General features: G+C 37.6%; 2 protein-coding genes across 6 annotated transcripts in view; one reads left to right on the top strand and one right to left on the bottom strand.

The window, feature by feature from the left end:
* Nucleotides 1-6,067, bottom strand: part of GPR1 (G protein-coupled receptor 1) — a 24,246-nt gene extending 18,179 nt beyond the window's left edge. Inside the window, exon 1 of the mRNA XM_032190476.1 lies at nt 5,897-6,067. The gene's annotated coding sequence lies outside the window, so the exon portion shown is untranslated. The remainder of the gene's footprint in view (nt 1-5,896) is intronic.
* Nucleotides 6,068-6,213: 146 nt separating this feature from the next.
* Nucleotides 6,214-16,749, top strand: part of ZDBF2 (zinc finger DBF-type containing 2) — a 36,665-nt gene continuing 26,129 nt past the window's right edge. For 4 of the 5 annotated variants that reach the window (XR_004253392.1, XM_032189800.1, XM_032189799.1 and 1 more), the window contains exons 1-6: nt 6,214-6,243; nt 9,433-9,544; nt 10,141-10,192; nt 10,686-10,737; nt 11,257-11,362; nt 12,198-12,325. Coding sequence is in view for 4 of the 5 variants with exons in the window: in XM_032189800.1 (XP_032045691.1) it covers nt 10,141-10,192; nt 10,686-10,737; nt 11,257-11,362; nt 12,198-12,325 (338 nt within the window). In the remaining variant the exon portion in view is untranslated. The remainder of the gene's footprint in view (nt 6,244-9,432; nt 9,545-10,140; nt 10,193-10,685; nt 10,738-11,256; nt 11,363-12,197; nt 12,326-16,749) is intronic. The other variant, XM_032189801.1, reaches the window with a different exon arrangement.

The raw sequence follows: 16,749 nt of genomic DNA, 5'->3' as shown, positions 1-16,749 counted from the left end.
CCAGGTGACCTTGACTCCTCGGGTATTTAGGTTGTTTATCCATAGCAATGAATGTGAGACAGGGAGAAGCAATGCGAGCTCTGCTTACTGCTCTGCATTTGCCCTCTCCTCTGTTCACTCCCCAGGGAGAAAGCGTAGTTTTGCTTCTACAGCCTACCCAGCCCTCAGCCTCTCTAATGAGAAGGGAGCTGATAAATCCCAATAAGCATGCTACTTGTGATAAAGTTAAAGCAAATTATTAGAAGCTCTGAAAAGTGCTTTGGTAGTTAAGGGCTCAGTTTTCTGTATGAAGTCCATATTAACTCTTCCACTGCCTTCAGAGAAAGCAAATTAGCATCATCTCTAATAAATTAAGAATGGGCTCAGGGAAGGAACCGCAGGAAACCAATTCAACCAATGAAGCAGCTAAAAACCCAGCATTTATTTGTCCATTCCAGTTCCTTAAGCTGAATCAAGATGCACAAAGGTTAATTTTAACTCCTTATTAATTCACAATTATTATTTTTTAAGAAGGCTATAAGCACCAAATTCAGCACTTAGCATGAACTTGAAAGTAGAATTTACTGGAATATAGAGACTAGAATTGCCACATTTTCTGTAAAGGCAATTTAAGTAGCTACTTGTCTTTTCAAGCTTATTAATTTCAGCTATAACTGGGGGCATATCATAGATCTTCTGCAACGATGAAAAATATATTCCAGTTTCCTGAAGATACTACTGAAATCCTTTGAGGAAGAGAAGAACAATTTTTAAAATGTTTAGAAGCCTACAGCTCTGTTGTCTGTCATTCAAGAACAAAAGAACCCAGCACTGCCTTGCCATGAGAAAGCAGAGTTCGGTACAACACGGCTCAGACACTACTGGCTGAATACTTTGCTGTAAGAACATTTCCTTGCTGTGCATCACACATCCCACAAGATGGGAAAATAGGCAAAAGGCATAGCTTGGGTCCAAAACAGAAACTGAACCCCAGTTACTTCAGTATTACAAACATAGACCATCCGACAATGTGGAAGAGATTTTTGTTTTTATTGATGGACCAGAAAACAGAGACACTAAACTCTGATCCAAAGAACTACTACAGTTCCAGTAATAGCATGCAAAATGCTGAAGAAACACAAACCATATAAAAAAAGCTTTTTGTTCAAAAGGTCTTTTTCTTTCCCCATGTTCAAAAATTTCCATGAAAACATTTCTATATTTTCCAACTATAAGAGGGAAAGAAACCTCTTTCTTTCAAAGGCTGCTGTTTTTGCTTATCAGTGTTGCTAGACTAAAAGTAAGTTTTGTCCTTGGAGGAAAACAGAACTTCTCTATTCTACCTCATTTAACTTCCTGCTTTTTTTTTTTTTTTCTTCTTCTTTTTTTTTTTTTTTTTCTTCTTCTGAATAGGATAAAGAAATCTTTCTTCAAATTATTCCTGAGGTAAAGCAAGGTTGAGAGTCTGCTTGCTCTCAGATGTAAGAAAGGACTTTATGTGGTTTATTGTGGGAACAGAAAAATATATATATATTTTTTAGAGCAGCCAATGTGGGGGAAAAGAATGCTCATTTAACTATCTTGGGAATGTATTTTGACCCCATCTTAAATTGGCTGCAGAACATCCACTGACTCAACATAATAGGATATACTATTTGCAATTCCTTGACTCTATAAATTACACTATGGACAAAGAAGCTGCAGAGGCATTTTACACTCAGGGTCATCTTACATTCATCTGCATCTATTTAAAACTGGAACAGATCCATTAAAACTGATGGATATAAACATTTAATTCAGAACATTCAATGGAGGCAAGGCAAGTAGTCAACTTCTGGGAGTCTGAAAACTGAACATTCTAGAAAAAGAGAATTAATAAACCTCCAAGAAGCTTTGAGAAAATTACCTCTATTGGAAATACATTATTCCCTGCCTGTATAATGGGAATTAATATTTACTTTTGTGAAAATGCCTTGGAGTTCCTACTGTGATAAACAGTGAGGTGAGCTAGAATTCACCTACCGTTAGTCATCTACCATTCTTATTTAAAATATCTCAAGAAACTCACATTAGCTCCTCCTATAAAACCTGCATTAAGTCTGTGCCGATACCTATATTAGAAAAGAGGATGGTTTCAAACATGCCAATCAAAACATTTTGCCACGCAGATGAGAATAACTCTGTTCTAAGTGTGTTTCACTCCCCTCATCTGGCTGTGGTTAATACTAGAACCTACAGTTCTTTCTGTTTCCTTCATAGCTGAAGGCTGTCAAGTTGTATAGCTCCCTTCAGCATGGGGGAATGAAGTCACGTTTCTACTTTCCACAGCATTTGCTAGCATGTACCTTTCCAAAATTACTGTATATTTCACAGTAATTTGGTAATGAACAACCATACTTGAAAATGCTGTCAGTTCTCAAGGGCTGATCTGACTATGTCAATCAGGGAATTTTATACTGTGTCATTTTTGAAAATAAATATAAAACAAAAAGAAAATAGAATTAAGAAATTAAAATTTAGGGACCATTAACATAGTCCCTTGGCATTAAGGGACTATTATTTCTGAAGCTAAAAATAATTCCATGCACAAGCTGAAGGTGAAAGAATATCCTGCAATTCATGATCAGTCACCAGTGGCGGCCCCCAACCTACTTCCTGACCTAGTCCTGTTCTTTGTGTCACATTTCTAAAAACAAAGGCTCAATTATTTCAGAGGGATGAACTGGCTGAACAACTATTAGCAGAAAGCAGAAATAATTGTGGATGCAATTCTAAACTATTTAGCATTTTACGATGAACAATGCATTCTCTGAAAAAAAATATTCTTTCAGGTTACAAACGGGAAAGGGATCCGGAGGTGAGAATTTCCCCTTTACTTTAACTCCAGTGAATTTTATTTGGCTCCACAAGGGGGCTGCCTGGACACCAAGACAGCATTTTCCCCATGTTCTCCTAGGTAGTGTGGTTATTTGGGTCCAGTAAAAAAAAAATAAAAATTTACTGTATAACTGGATATATATGTATATGTATAACTGCATAACTGGAGTTATGCAGTAAGGAGTAATGCATACAAACCTCTCAACTGCCGCTTTAATTTCTTAGCAGAAATTCTCTTCTGAATTCCTGTTTTAGGACACAGTGTCCTAAAAACATGTTAAGCTAAGCTATTGGAAGTGTTTAAAACAATTGAGCACTGTTAGGGTATGATTTTGAAAAGTAAATTAACAAAATAATAATTAAGAACATTAGCAGACCATTATGCAGAAATTTTCTGAAAATGCTGAATTCTAATAAATTCTATAGCCTCACTGTTTAGTGAGGCATTTTGAGCTGTCTCATCAGCTGTTCCTTCTGGATGATTTGCCAGCAAACAAGCAGCAACAGCAGCTGTAACAGCAATAATAGGCTCTGGAATGAGCACAAATACCACACAATGTTGCTCAGCGTTATTATAATCAAGATCTCTGTAATCTCTAAAGTACATATGTACAAAAATACGTTATTCAGAGCAATTTTAGTGCAAGAAATGAGGTGTTAATCTAATACCCCATATATTTGGGAAGTTCTTCTCACTAACTCTGATAAAGTTGTTAGTTTAAAATTTACGGAACTTTTGCTTTCTACACTTAAGAGGAATTACTCTTTTCTACATAACTCCAGTGGTTACAAAAGAGATAAAATACCACAGAATATCAGATCACTCCTCTGTTTAGCCTGATATCTGATATTGAGCAATAGCCAGCAGCAGGTTCTTTAAAGATACCAAAATTTCTTGAAGAGAATTTTGCACTTCTTAGTAATTAAAGGTTGCAATATTATGCCATGTATTATGGAACACTCCTTCCACTACAGAGTTGAAGAGATCCCCCTTTCCCAAGCCTACTCAGAACTGAGGTGCCCTACAATCTATATATGTTATTTATTGGACTGTCTTGAAATTTGCCATACTTTTTACAATCCGGGCTAGGTCTAGCAATCCACAACTGTGGACATTTGGCAGAAATACTCTCTGCATTCTTCAAAGCCCAGCCCTCAAATGCTGTTGAGTCATTCAACCTTTTTCTCAGATCCTCTGAACAATTTTACCAAAACAACAATTCAAGAATAAATTAGGCTTTTAAAATCACAATGGAAAGCAGATATACAACAATCTAAAAACCTAGGCAAGTTTCCTTCCTGATAGTTTTATCAACCTTGATTTTCATTTGTTATATTCTCACTTTACTAGCTGAAGCATGCTGCTGGAAGAAATTTGAGACTCTAATTTTTAGGAAAATATCTATTGATTGTCAGAAGCTACTTTTTTCTTAATTTATTTATTTTTTCCAGAGGTATAACCTTGACATGCATTTGGCTAACAGGAGCAGAAAAGCATATCAAATCAAAGCAAAAGTAAACAGCAAAGCACTGAAAGCTATATGGGACAGTTTATGCAAACTTGATAGATGATACCAGGAAAGGGAAAAAAGTGGGATGCTTGGATCAAAAAAGAGTAATTTTTAAAAGGCAAAAGGAAGTTTCTCAGCCTTGCTTTAATGTTCATGCACATGTGTGAGGAGGAGGTTAGCTGTTCCTATAGAGAAGAGGAGAACAAAGGGATCTTTCTCAATACCTTACCTGAGCTCAAATCAAATTGCAACCTCAAGTCGATAAATACAAAGAGTTGGAAGGCAAGAAATGGCAGAATTTAGGCTTGTGATGTCAGGTATCTTTGATCAATAGTCCAAAGGATAGAATATTCCAGTCTAACCTTGCAAAAAATACACAGGAACATTCCAAGGGCAAGATACACGGCACTGTGGGATGGACTCTACAACCTTCTCTTTGTCAGAACTTGAACTACACTGAAACCTCCGACAGGTAACTGAGCTTACTTTGTTTCAACAAGTTATGAAGGGATGGTTGGTGATCCACATTAACTCACAAAGCTTGCTGCAAACCCATCACAAAGGCAAACTATTTTAGCCTGAGATAACATGTTTCAAAGCGTCTTAGCCACAGCAGTACACACCTTCAAACACCGCAACTCTGCAGACAAGAAGTAATTTGGGCATGTGCCTGAGCTTTCACATACACAAATCTTCTCCACAGAAATACTGCATCTGCAAGATTTTATGACTGCTTTTTACAAATCTCCACTCCTACCCACAGGATTTCTAGCCTTTCACTTGTCCATCACTGAAATCAAAAATTATTTCCATGTTACTGAAGTGACTGATTCCCCCCACATATGCTTGTATCACAGTCTTATGTCTTTTAAGATGCCTCAGCTACTCCATCATCTTATTCATTTATGTCCAACAAAATAAATGTAGCTAGAATGAGTAAATAATGATTAACAGATCCTGTCAGCCTTAAGAGACATAAACACTATGCTATACGTACCTCAGTGTTGTATCCCCCACCTTTTTAATCAGTTTGAGCTTTGCCAAGTTGTGTTAAACCAGGCAACAAAGTATCACCAGGCAACTTAAATTCTGCCCTAGCTTCTTTGTTGGCAACGAAAATATCTCCATATCCATTCACATATCAAAATAATTCAACGGCAGTTAAGGCAGTTTCCCTCCTAAAGAAAAGCCTTCTCCTGCTGTTCTCCCATTTGTGACTTTTTGTGTTCAATTACTCGTTCAGCGTGGGTGGACACTTCTAAGCTATGGTTTCATAATCACACAACAGCAGCCCCTTTTTACAGCAACCTCTGTTTAAATCTTCCTTATTATGCTGAAGTCAACTTCTTTTTTCTCCCCATTGCACAATCCAAGCCTGCATCTGCACCTGTCTTCACACATAAGTGGCGATAATCTTTGCATCTGCCCAGATTGCTTAAAAAAAAAAATCCTGCTTCTTCAGCATAATAAGAGAGAAATGTGCAATAGCTGCTTTCCCACAGGAGATTAGATAAACACTGAATACCTACAACTGAAAACAAAAGATAACGTGAGCTGTGGTCGCATTTGGATTCCCATTCCTGAGGGGAACAAAACCTTTTCCTTTTGTACGGAAAGCGATCTGGCACTAGGTAAATCCAAAAGCCAAACCAAGACTTTTTGCCCTGTGGTAGGAGCCAGCTACCGTGCGACCGCGACTCCCCGCCATGAAGCCCGCCGGGGCTGAGGGGAAGGCGGGGACCCGAGCGGGCGGAGCGAGGCGCTGAGGGGATGGCGCTGAGGGGAAGGCACCGCCCGCCGCCCCGGAGCAGGAAGCGGGGGATGGCGGCCCCTGACCCCGGCGCGGCACGGAAGAGCTTGCGGGGAAGGGACGGAGGTGAGGCGGTGCCGGGGAGCGAGCCGGGCGGCGGGCGGGCAGGGGAGGGGCCGTTGGGGCCAGCCCGGGCGGGCGTTAACGGGCGTTAACGGGCGGCGGTTGCGGCGCCCCCTCAGCTCCCCGCGCGGGGCGGGCGGAGCGCTGCGAAGGCGGCGGGGCCCGGCCCGCCTCGGCTCGCTGCCGGCCCCGGCGCTGCCCGCCGGCCCCGGGGGGGGACGGGGCGTGGAGCCTGAGGCGGCCCCGCGGGGAGCGGGCGCTCCCGGGGCGCTTCCCCCGCGCTGCCTCAGCGAGGTCGGGTAGCGGAGGCGCTGGGGAGGAGCGGCTCGGGCCGGCCCCGCTGCTCCTTCGTAACTTGTTGTCGGCACGAGGCTTGCTCTGAGGCCTCCGATGCGCTGTCCAGATGCGCTGCTGGCTCCTCTTTGTGTACGTTTCGTGCCTTTTGTTGGTGTTCAGATACAAGGGGCATAAATTAAACTTATGGCTAGAAGGATCTATGAAATCAAATGCTGCTGTGTGGAGCCAGTTGTTCTTACATTCACAGTTTACATTTTTTACCAGTGTTAAAGCGTTTAAATGAAAGATTATACAAATTATTTTTTAATCCATCAGTTTAAGATATTTACAGTTGGAGTACTCTTAGCAAAGCCTGCAAATGTGAAAAATCCTTTGTGCGTTTATAGATGTAGGGTCTGCTTTGATAAAGTAAGGATTGCAGTCAGGCTTGCCAGATTTTATTTGTATAACTAAGGCATCTACATAGGATGCTTCCTGTACGTTACTAGGCCATGATTTGAGCTTTTCCTCTGATGCCAGGTAGGATCTGTGTCCCTTCAGATTTTCAGCTTGTTCTGCTCATCAGGGTTCTCACAAAACACAGAGATAAGGAGAATTGTTTTTTTGTCTCCTGTCAGCTTTGCAGAGAAATATCTCTGACAGACTTTCCTTAGATGTTCACCTCTCCTTTACTTAGTGGTAGCACAGGCTTTTACAAGTTTCCCGTAGCATGACCCTCTCCACAGTGATAAAATCTGGTCCATCCAATCTCCTTGAACTGCAGAAAGTTGCCAAGGAGATGCAGACTGGAATAACTCAGCTATTTTAGTAGTCCTGCACAGTCTGGAGTTACTGCACTTTAAATGTGAGTTTGCATGACTCGACTTAGGGGTTGTTGCTTGCAGATGAATAATCTCTCAGTAGAGCACCACCACCACGTAAATTATTCCTTGAAATAAGAAAGTAATGAACCACTGTAGTAGTTATTCTCCAACATACTGTAGTTGCTGCTTTCTGGCATCTTCTGAGATGAAATCAAGTGTTTTTATGTTGAGGTGTTGTAATCCAGTTTTGGGGCAGTGGATAAATGTTTGCGGTGCCCTCTGCTGACTGAAACGAGCGAGCACTTCCCTGTTTCTCATCAGTTGGAGTGAGTGGGATAGCCTCCTCTGTGGCCACTGCACTCTTGCTACATTACATAGTTGCAGCTATATCTTAAGAATATGTGTATAGTAAAACCTTAGATTTGCAGTCAATTGACTTATTTACAAACAGAAAGAACAAGTTATTTTCCATAGTGCATTATTCATGAAAGATAGTGTTGTGGGCTTTTTCTTCACATCTTTCTGGGTCCCAGCTGTGCATAGGGCACTGAACAGGGTGACTTAGACCTGTTGATATGTCAAGAAAGCCTTTCTTGCTTGACAGATGAGCTTGTTTTGCCCACTTGCAGGATCAGATTGATTATCAGTAAGTAGTTTTTCATGGGTCAGGTTTTCAGGGCCACAGGGGATTTTTTATATTCTCCTGAACTCTTGGATATTGCTTGCTTCCAAGTGTTTTCCTGTCTCGTGATTTTCATATTGTTCTTGGAGCTGTGGGCACTACATGTTCTTGCTGTCTGACAGTGATATGCATCAACTTTACTGAAAGCCCTGATGCTGTTGTCAATTTATTACTTTCAGATACAAAATGGCAAAGCTAAAGTGCTCTATCTTCTTGTGTATAGTTAATGTATGTCCACCCTGTGCTGGAGTAATCACCTTTTATTAAAAACAAACAAAACCAGAAAAACAAATGCAAATTGATGTCAAAGATCAAAAGCACAATAACAGTTGTACATATAGTCGTATTTGACTCCTGCTCTGAACTCTGATGTGGAAGAGACAATTTCCTGACCACATGCAAGAACACAGGCTTCTTGTTGCTCTTAATTAAGGATCCTAATGTTGGTGGTGTAAATGTTCCTTATATGCAAACTTGGTGGTGGCAATAATGTAGTCAGAGCAAGGTTTCTAAGAACAATTATTATTTTTTTAATTACATTAATTAGTACAATATACTACAGGAATAGTATGGGGGGGTGTCTTGGAATTGACATTTTAAGGTATTCCTTTTTAACCATAACTGCTCTAGCAGCCCTCCTATTTTACATGTATAATGTACAGTGTGTAGTGAGGAAAGAGCCAAACAATTAACAACAACAAAAACATAGTTGTAAAAAGTAAAAGTCACTGATTTGAAGCTCTAGGTTTGTCATTTCACAATCACGTAAATGGTAAGCCAAGAGCAGGTCTAGGAATTACTAAGTCCTGAGTTTTAAGACAGGATGTGGTACTTTCACTGTGATGCTAGTAACAGGGATTGTGGAAATTACTGTAGCCTTTCCCAGTCTGTAACATGGAAATTATGATACTTCACTGAGTATGCAATAATTAATTCATAAAATGCTTTGAATGTCCAGGATACTGTAAGAGTTCAAGTTAGTGTTTTGCTGCAATATCTAGTGGATTTACATAACCTAAATGAAAGAAAACTTTTTTCTGCGTAGGTTCATAAATGATGCTCAAAATATGTTCGTTTCAATTTGGTTAATATTGATGAATTTATTTTCTGTTATTGTGGAAACATACTTAATTTCATGAACAATAGCATCAACAAAATTTAATATGTAGGGTCTATGAGGAGAAAAGAAGGAACAAAGTTATTCCAGAAGGAACAGTTATCGTTTAGGGAGGAAATGCTGTCAGAACTACTTCCATAATAAAAAAAGAAAGATATACTGCAGACTTCAGAAAGATATTCATTAATTTTGCTGTTTGCAAAGTGGTACAGAAAAATTTACATGCCCAAGGGCATGGAAAACATACATTACTAGCTCTATTTTAAAAGTCTCTTTAACTTTATTGTTGACAGATGGGATGAGAAGAGATAAGTGTCCTGCACTGCAAATGGCCTCCCGTTTGGCATTTACTGGGTGCTAGCCCAGAATCATCTTTGGTGGAGGAAGAAGGTTGATGACACTAAGGTTTGTACAAGAAGGCTGACTTTTTTTTATTTTTTTTATTTATTCTGTAACATAAAAGGGCTGTGTGAATCTTGGAAGCTTTTTGTGTTTGGGAACCCTAAAGTATGTTGCTACAGTCAGGTTTTAATTAAAAATTGTGGGGCTCATTGTTGGTTTGCAGGTATTCTGAACAGTGAGGATTACTTTTCCAGCCTTGATGATTATTTTGTTTGGTCTAGATCTTGTATGGTTTTTATTAGCATACCTCTTCCATCTTTAATGTAAAGACAAGAAATTAAGCAATTAAATGAATTTAATAATATTACTGCTTAATAACCTAACACAGTCTAAGCTGTATTCATAAATATAGTATTTGATTTAATTAAATAGATCATAAATTGTCCCATTCTCCTGTCAAAGCTAGCATGAATACTTAAATAGGTTTGGGTAACCTAGTAAAGCAGAAATTGTTTTTTACAGTAGATTAAACTAAGTCAAGGTCTATAGTTGAAACAATATAGTGCATCTGAATAGCTTGGAGCTTGGACTAAAGGATGAGCTTGAGGATGGGTGTGGGTTTTTTGTTTTTTGTTCTCAGTTTCATTTTTGATTTACAGATGTTTGACAGAATCAAACGATCTGATGAAGCTTCTGCTTCTTCAGCACAAGGTGAGGAGATTAAAGTACATATTTTTTGTTGCAGTTATTTATTAACATAATAATAGTATTATGTTAATTAGTTTACCTGAAATTCAGTTGTGTAAATCAGTTTTCAAAATTTCAATATGGAGCTTAGATGGAAAAAGTGACTTCTAAATTATCCACAGGTTTCCATGCAGACATAATTTTTGTGTCTTTTAATAAGCTGTTTAAGACACTACATTTTGTTTCAGTGCTTGTGGATATATGAGTCTATCAGTACACGTTGCCTAATCTTGATCCCAGACATATCAAAAATATACCCACTCACCTCAGCCATGAAGGCATAAAGTTTATTTTATGTACCTCACAGAGCATCCATGAGGATGAAAGGGTCTCTCTAAATGTTTTTTTTTGAATTTCTAAACTTCTTAACTTCCTTTAAAATGATAGTTTTGACAAGTAAAAATTAAAGGAGTTAACTGACTTCCTCCTCTTTGTTTTCCTGTGTTTTTTACTACAGGAATGGAAAGACAGGGTGTTGAAGGTTCGCTACAACAGGACAGCAACAGCAGGTGAGTTAGGTGATAATCTAACTGGCATCCAGTTTACTGCTAGCACAAAGTAAAACAGGAATTACCCATTTTTCAATCTTAACTGTCATCTTGTGTAATGGATGACAGTGATGTGATAGAGATCAAATATATCATGGAGGTCTTTTGTCTTGTATCCACACTTCTTAAAACTAGGGTAAGGGGCACTGTGACTTTTTCTGGAGAGATGATTCTCTTCAGACTACAGTCAACTCAAATTAGAATTTGTGTTAGCTGTGCCCTCAACCTGTTATCCTTTGTTCTGCATTTAAGAAAAAGTTTTCTTTAGTTAGATTTGCTTGGGAATAGCCTAAAATGCGTATTCTTATTTGGTATTATAATTCTGAAACAGAAATGTTTATCTTGCAAGTTTGTTGCAGCTCTGTAGTAAGATAGATAGGATAGATAGGATTCAGGATTTCTGTGTTAAGAACTTGAATTAACAAACGAATGTTGTTTTTTGTACTGAAATGTCTTGGTAATATTACCTGGTTCTTTCAGTTTGCATACAAGAGGGCAAGAACATCCTCGGCCTGGAGTATCCACCATGCAGAATAGGCAAGGGTACTGCAACTGCTGCCATGTACACTACAGTAATCTGGAACAGGTAAGAAGCCTACAGCATAACACAGCAGCAGATAGCAAGAAGTACAAATAGGCTTTATCAGCTTACAAAATGTCATTCTCTACACTGAACAACCAACACTGAACAATGGAAAATTAGCAATTTGTAAATTGTACTGAGTGTGCACAGAGAAGAGGAATCACTTTTACCTGTTAAAAAGAAGCTGGTGGAATGGCATGCTTGCTGCAGTTTGTTTTTCTGAAATGTCACCCTGCTGTGCATTACACTTATTAGGTTTATTTCAGTGGCTTTAATTTTAAGATTTGTATAGACTGTGTCAAGTATTAGGGCTAATATATTGGATATAAAAGCTGAAGACGTTTGATCAACTACTTCTCTGTGTTTAACTCTGTTGGTCTCTTATGTTTTAGACTTTTCTAACTAGAGAGTAGGAGCCTATTTAATCTTCTATGCTATGAAAAGTCTCCAGAGTTTGAGTGAATTATGGGATGTTTGCTCATATGAAGTCCAAAAATATTTTTAGTCATTGTTTATAGATATGTTTAGAGTATTTGTACCAATCACAAGAGATTTGTGAGCATCTCTCAGATCTGCTAATTTAGATTCCATTTCAGAAGGGGTTTAAGCACATTTTAGTATATTATTTGTGACTCCCTAAGCATTCTTATGGCCTTAATGCAATGAGAATTTTAGTAGAAAAGACTGAAGATTTTCCTTTCTACTTAAACATTTTCATTGTAAGGAGAAACGTTTAACCTGGGAAGTAACTTTTCTGAACATAGGAAGTAACTTTTCTGAATAGGTCAGTGTGTCAACAATGATATTAAACTAGCAATATGTTTTGTCTTTCCATCAGCATATTTTCAGCTCCCAGCACAGACATTTTACCACTTACTGCAGGAATCGTATGGGTACCAGTAGCTTGATGGAGCGTTTCCTGCAAGATGTTTTGCAGCATCATCCCCACCGATACCATGACAGCAGGTATAATACAGTTCATTTGTTTTTAAATGTATCCTAGTAGAATGCATGTATTGTGAATTCTTATTTCTGTTCCATTTCTGAACAGTAAGTTTTGCCCATTTGAGGTGAAATTTCCAAATTGCTTTCAATATGAACAAGAGTGTATTTATGTAATTGTTGTCCAGTGTATTCCAATTGTGTTCTCTCTGCACTTCCAAACTTCATTACACTGCTTAAGGATTTGATATAACACCATTGATACCAATTAAATATGAAGACCTGATGAAAAGAAGGAGTATACTGGTCAGCTAGAATATATACACTGTGGGCTTAATTTATATATTTCACAGTATATTTTATGGTATGTATTGAGTTCATAATTTTGGCTTGCTGAATGTGGTGCTTGTCAGGTGAATACTTATGGTTATTTATCCATTATTATTGGAGTTTTTTATTCTTAGAGTTACTACGTGCATGAATTAAGTTAATTGGCCAGTTCATCATTGCTCAGATTTGAAGTGTTCTCTTTATCATGTGCACATTTAAGAGTGATAAGAGGGCCTGTAGAAAGGCCAGCTGAAAGATCTGTTAAGTCTCATTCCTTGTTATGTTCTGAAAGGCAGTCAAAAATCCCAATCTGAACCCAGTATATTGTATTTTGATAAATAACTTTTTTTTTTTTTGCTACTTTTTCTGTATCTCTCATTATTGGAAAATGCAGAATATACTTTAAGGCAACACCCAAATTAAAAAGGTAGATATCTCTTGAGGTGTTGCTAATACAAGGTTATTTCATTTGGTGAATAAAATCTGCTAATTAGTAAAAAAACAAGCTATCCGTTTTCCTCTAAGTTGCTGGTAGAATGAATAGAATAAGCAAAATAATGTACAAGGCCTGGATAAAATAGGATGGCAAGTGGGGGAGGAATAATTCCAAATCTATACAGAGTTTGGAGGAAGAAAACCAAAGATGGAAGAGAGCGTGAATAGACTTTTGTTGTGATTCTGCTCTGAAAAAGACTGAGTCAGAAAGTGATTTAAGTAGCATCTGGGGTAAGGATAGGATTCTCTTTTCTTACATAAAATCTCTTGCATTGATGCATAGTTTCACAAAGTAAATGCTTATACAAACCATGCAGAAGCTGAATTCACACAAGGGATCTTAAGACTGTAATTTAAAAGGATTATACAAATATTTGTGAGCCTTGATTTATTTTGCAGAACCAACCAGTATCACTAGTAGTGATGTGGCAGAAGGAAAAAAATTAATCTGAGCTTTGCCTTTTGCTGAATTTCAGAGGATATTGGTGTTCTGCCTTTCCTCATGGTCCAAAAAAAAAAGGAAAAAAAAGAGGATGAGGGGGGGAGGAAAAACTATCCCTTCCTCCAAACTCTTGATATGATTGTTTTTTCGATAAAGAACTAATATTGAAATATTGAGCATTTAAGAGAGTAAATCTCTTTGATTTTTGGTGTATTTTGTCATAAAACTGCCAAAAGTACCTAACTTCAGAACTGAGGTTTTATTTCACCCCCCAGAAACATTTGTTTGTAAATAATTTCTGAAAATCACATGTTCTGGTAAGTGAGCAAGGAGCCTGGGAATTTGCTAGCTTATCCACATCAAAATCCATTTAGTGCTATATAGTTTTCTAGCAGCATCCAGACGCTGAGTGTTTCAGACAAAGATGGAAGAACTCTGAGAAAGTTAAAAGATTAAAGGAAAAGACAAAACCAGTACAAATAGATTTAATTCTGATCTATAAGATTTTGAAGTTGACAAAGATTCTTTACCTCAGTGCTTAGGTGTGTGCACCAGTAGGGCACAGCAGTTCAGCTGACAGGCATAATTTGATCATCTGATGCATTTCATTACCTTGCATTCAAATGATGATAATCCTTTTTTAATTTCTAAAAGGTTTCTTCTTGTGCTTAGTCAGTCCTAATAACTCTTATCTGTACTCTTATGAATTTATCACCCCCCCCCCGCCTTTTTCTTTTTAAAAAAGAATTCCACTGTATTCTATATCACACTTCCTCAGCCAGTGGTGTATAATCACGTTTTTGGAGTTACAGAAGGAATATTACAGATTGTGTCATAACCTGTATTCATTCCTTTTACTGCATCTTGAGCAGGGAGGAGTTGTGTACTGCTGTTCGTAAATTGTTGTGGCTTGTTAGGCTCATGCAAAGTGTGTTGTAAGTTGTATCCTTTGTTTTTTATCAAAATTGAACTCAACCTCTCCATTGCATTACTTCATTTGTTCACAGGATCCTTACAGCATTTTTTTTGTCATCTGCAGATTTTAATACTTTACAAAAATTTTGAAAGGGCAAGTGAGTCATAAAACTTAGCCTGAACCAGAGGGTATTCTGCTTCTGATCTTTTTGTCATGGTGAAGATTGCTTAATCTATTTGATACTAGCAATCAATTTGTTTTTTGATTGCTTTTTTTCCTCCACCAATAATTTTTTATTTTTTTAATAGACTCCAAAGGACCTTAATGAAAGACTCTTGCATATCTAAATAGTCCATCTTTTCTTCTTTACTCACTCCTTTATTACTGCCTAATGCATCTAGTGTTTGCACTTAAGAAAAATCTTAAATGAACTTTATCCATGGAGCCATAGGTAGTGAGTCTGTAATAACAAACTTCTTTTCTTTGGGTGTGTTAATGCATATATTGACAGCCAATACTTGATATGTACATCACTCAACTGAGTGAAGAATAATATACCAATTGCCAAAGTAAAATACTCTTCAAATTACCTTGTTATAAATGGCATACAGTGCTTCATCACTTTTTTATATAGCCAGTGTGTGTTGGTTTTTTTTGTTTTTTTTTAATGAGTTGAATTGATAGGAGGGAACTTTGATCAATAAGATGTTCATGTGAATGCTGTTGTTTCCTTGGAAGGCTTTTTATGTTTGATGAATGTTGCTTCAGTCCCTGCACTGTGAAATACCATAGGTCTTGGTCTTCTAATAACTTCAATTTCAATACTATTTTGCATTAGAATGTTGTTTTGTTTATGGCTGTTAGTGACTCTGTAGTTCTCCTCACATGACTTAATTAATAGAGATTTCAGCACTCTGTGAAGGAGTCTCAGAGCTGTTAGTAATTATTTTTGAGAGGCCACAGAGACTGTGTGGGATGTTTCAGAAGGACTGGGGAAAAAAAACGTAAAGGTTGTCAATTTTAAGTAAGGGCAGAGAGGACCTACTTGTAGACTTCTTTGCTTAAATTATGGTATTTCCCTGGCAGTTGAAAAAATGAGCTCTTCATAAAAATCCAGAAGACAGTGAATTGATGAGTAACGGTTACTGCTGATTTAGTCAAGGAAAATCACATCAGGTCATCTTTAACAGGGTAACAGACCTTGTGAATAGAAGAGAATCATCCATTTCGGCACCATCTGTCCTGTTGCATCTATCATGCCATCTATCAAAACCCCAGATTTTGGCATGTTCTTGTATGAGACTTATAAGCAAGCTAAGGAAAATGTGATTGGAGATTAAACAGTGATTAAATGAGTAACTGGCTGGAAAAAAGTATTTATTTCTGGCTTGGGGGTAGAGTGGGAGAGAGACCATGAAAGATCCAACAAATCTCATGTTGGATCATGAATGAGTCCTATCCTGAGCCTTGAAGTATGTGGTTTTGAGTATGATTTACTGGTGCATTTTTTTCAGTTTGTTTTGCTTTGCTTTTTGTTTCTGTTTTGGTGATAATCCTATGAAGTATGTTTTTTATTGCACTAAGTCTTGTCATCTCTATAGAGGCCAAGTCAACTTTAATTTTTTTTTTAAAGTAGCCAAATCTCTTTTTTTTTTTTTTTTTTTAAATTTTCAACCATAAAACAGTAATTCTAATGTGAGAATTCTCTCTCTTCTATTTTTCACAATCAAAGACTGAGACATAGCTATATTCAGAAAAATTCTGTGATTGTTTTTCAGTATGAAGTAGCCAGTTGGAAATACTTGCTATAGGCTTACTTGGTATCAGCAGGCTTAATTAATAACTTTAGTAAAATCAGACACATTAATGTCTGAATCCTTCAAGGAGTTCAACATGTTGACTACTGAATGCTTATAACCAAGGAAATTACTATGCAATAGAATTTATTCACAGTACGTCCTTAGCAGATGAATGCACCACAAAAGATGCATGGCATGCATTAAAGCACACATCTCTTTTAGCTCTTAAAAGGCCTAGTCAAAACTTTCAGGGGAAGCATCGTATTCTCCCTTTAGCTATATTTGCTACATTTTAAAACTTTTTTCTTATTTTATTTTCAGTTGTTCCAATATTTGTAACCTTGTGGGTTCCTGTGGTATATAAGAAATGGTCCATGTCTGTCTGTTCTGTTAATTCTGCAAGAAATAGGCATTTTATTCTAGTCAGTCCTAAAAACAGAGTGGCCAGTCCTAGGATATATAAAGG

The sequence above is a fragment of the Aythya fuligula genome, chromosome 6 (assembly GCF_009819795.1).
Source record: "Aythya fuligula isolate bAytFul2 chromosome 6, bAytFul2.pri, whole genome shotgun sequence".
Lineage (NCBI taxonomy): Eukaryota > Metazoa > Chordata > Aves > Anseriformes > Anatidae > Aythya > Aythya fuligula.
The sequence above is the reverse complement of the archived record's forward strand: the minus strand, read 5'-3'. Positions and strand labels throughout refer to the sequence as shown.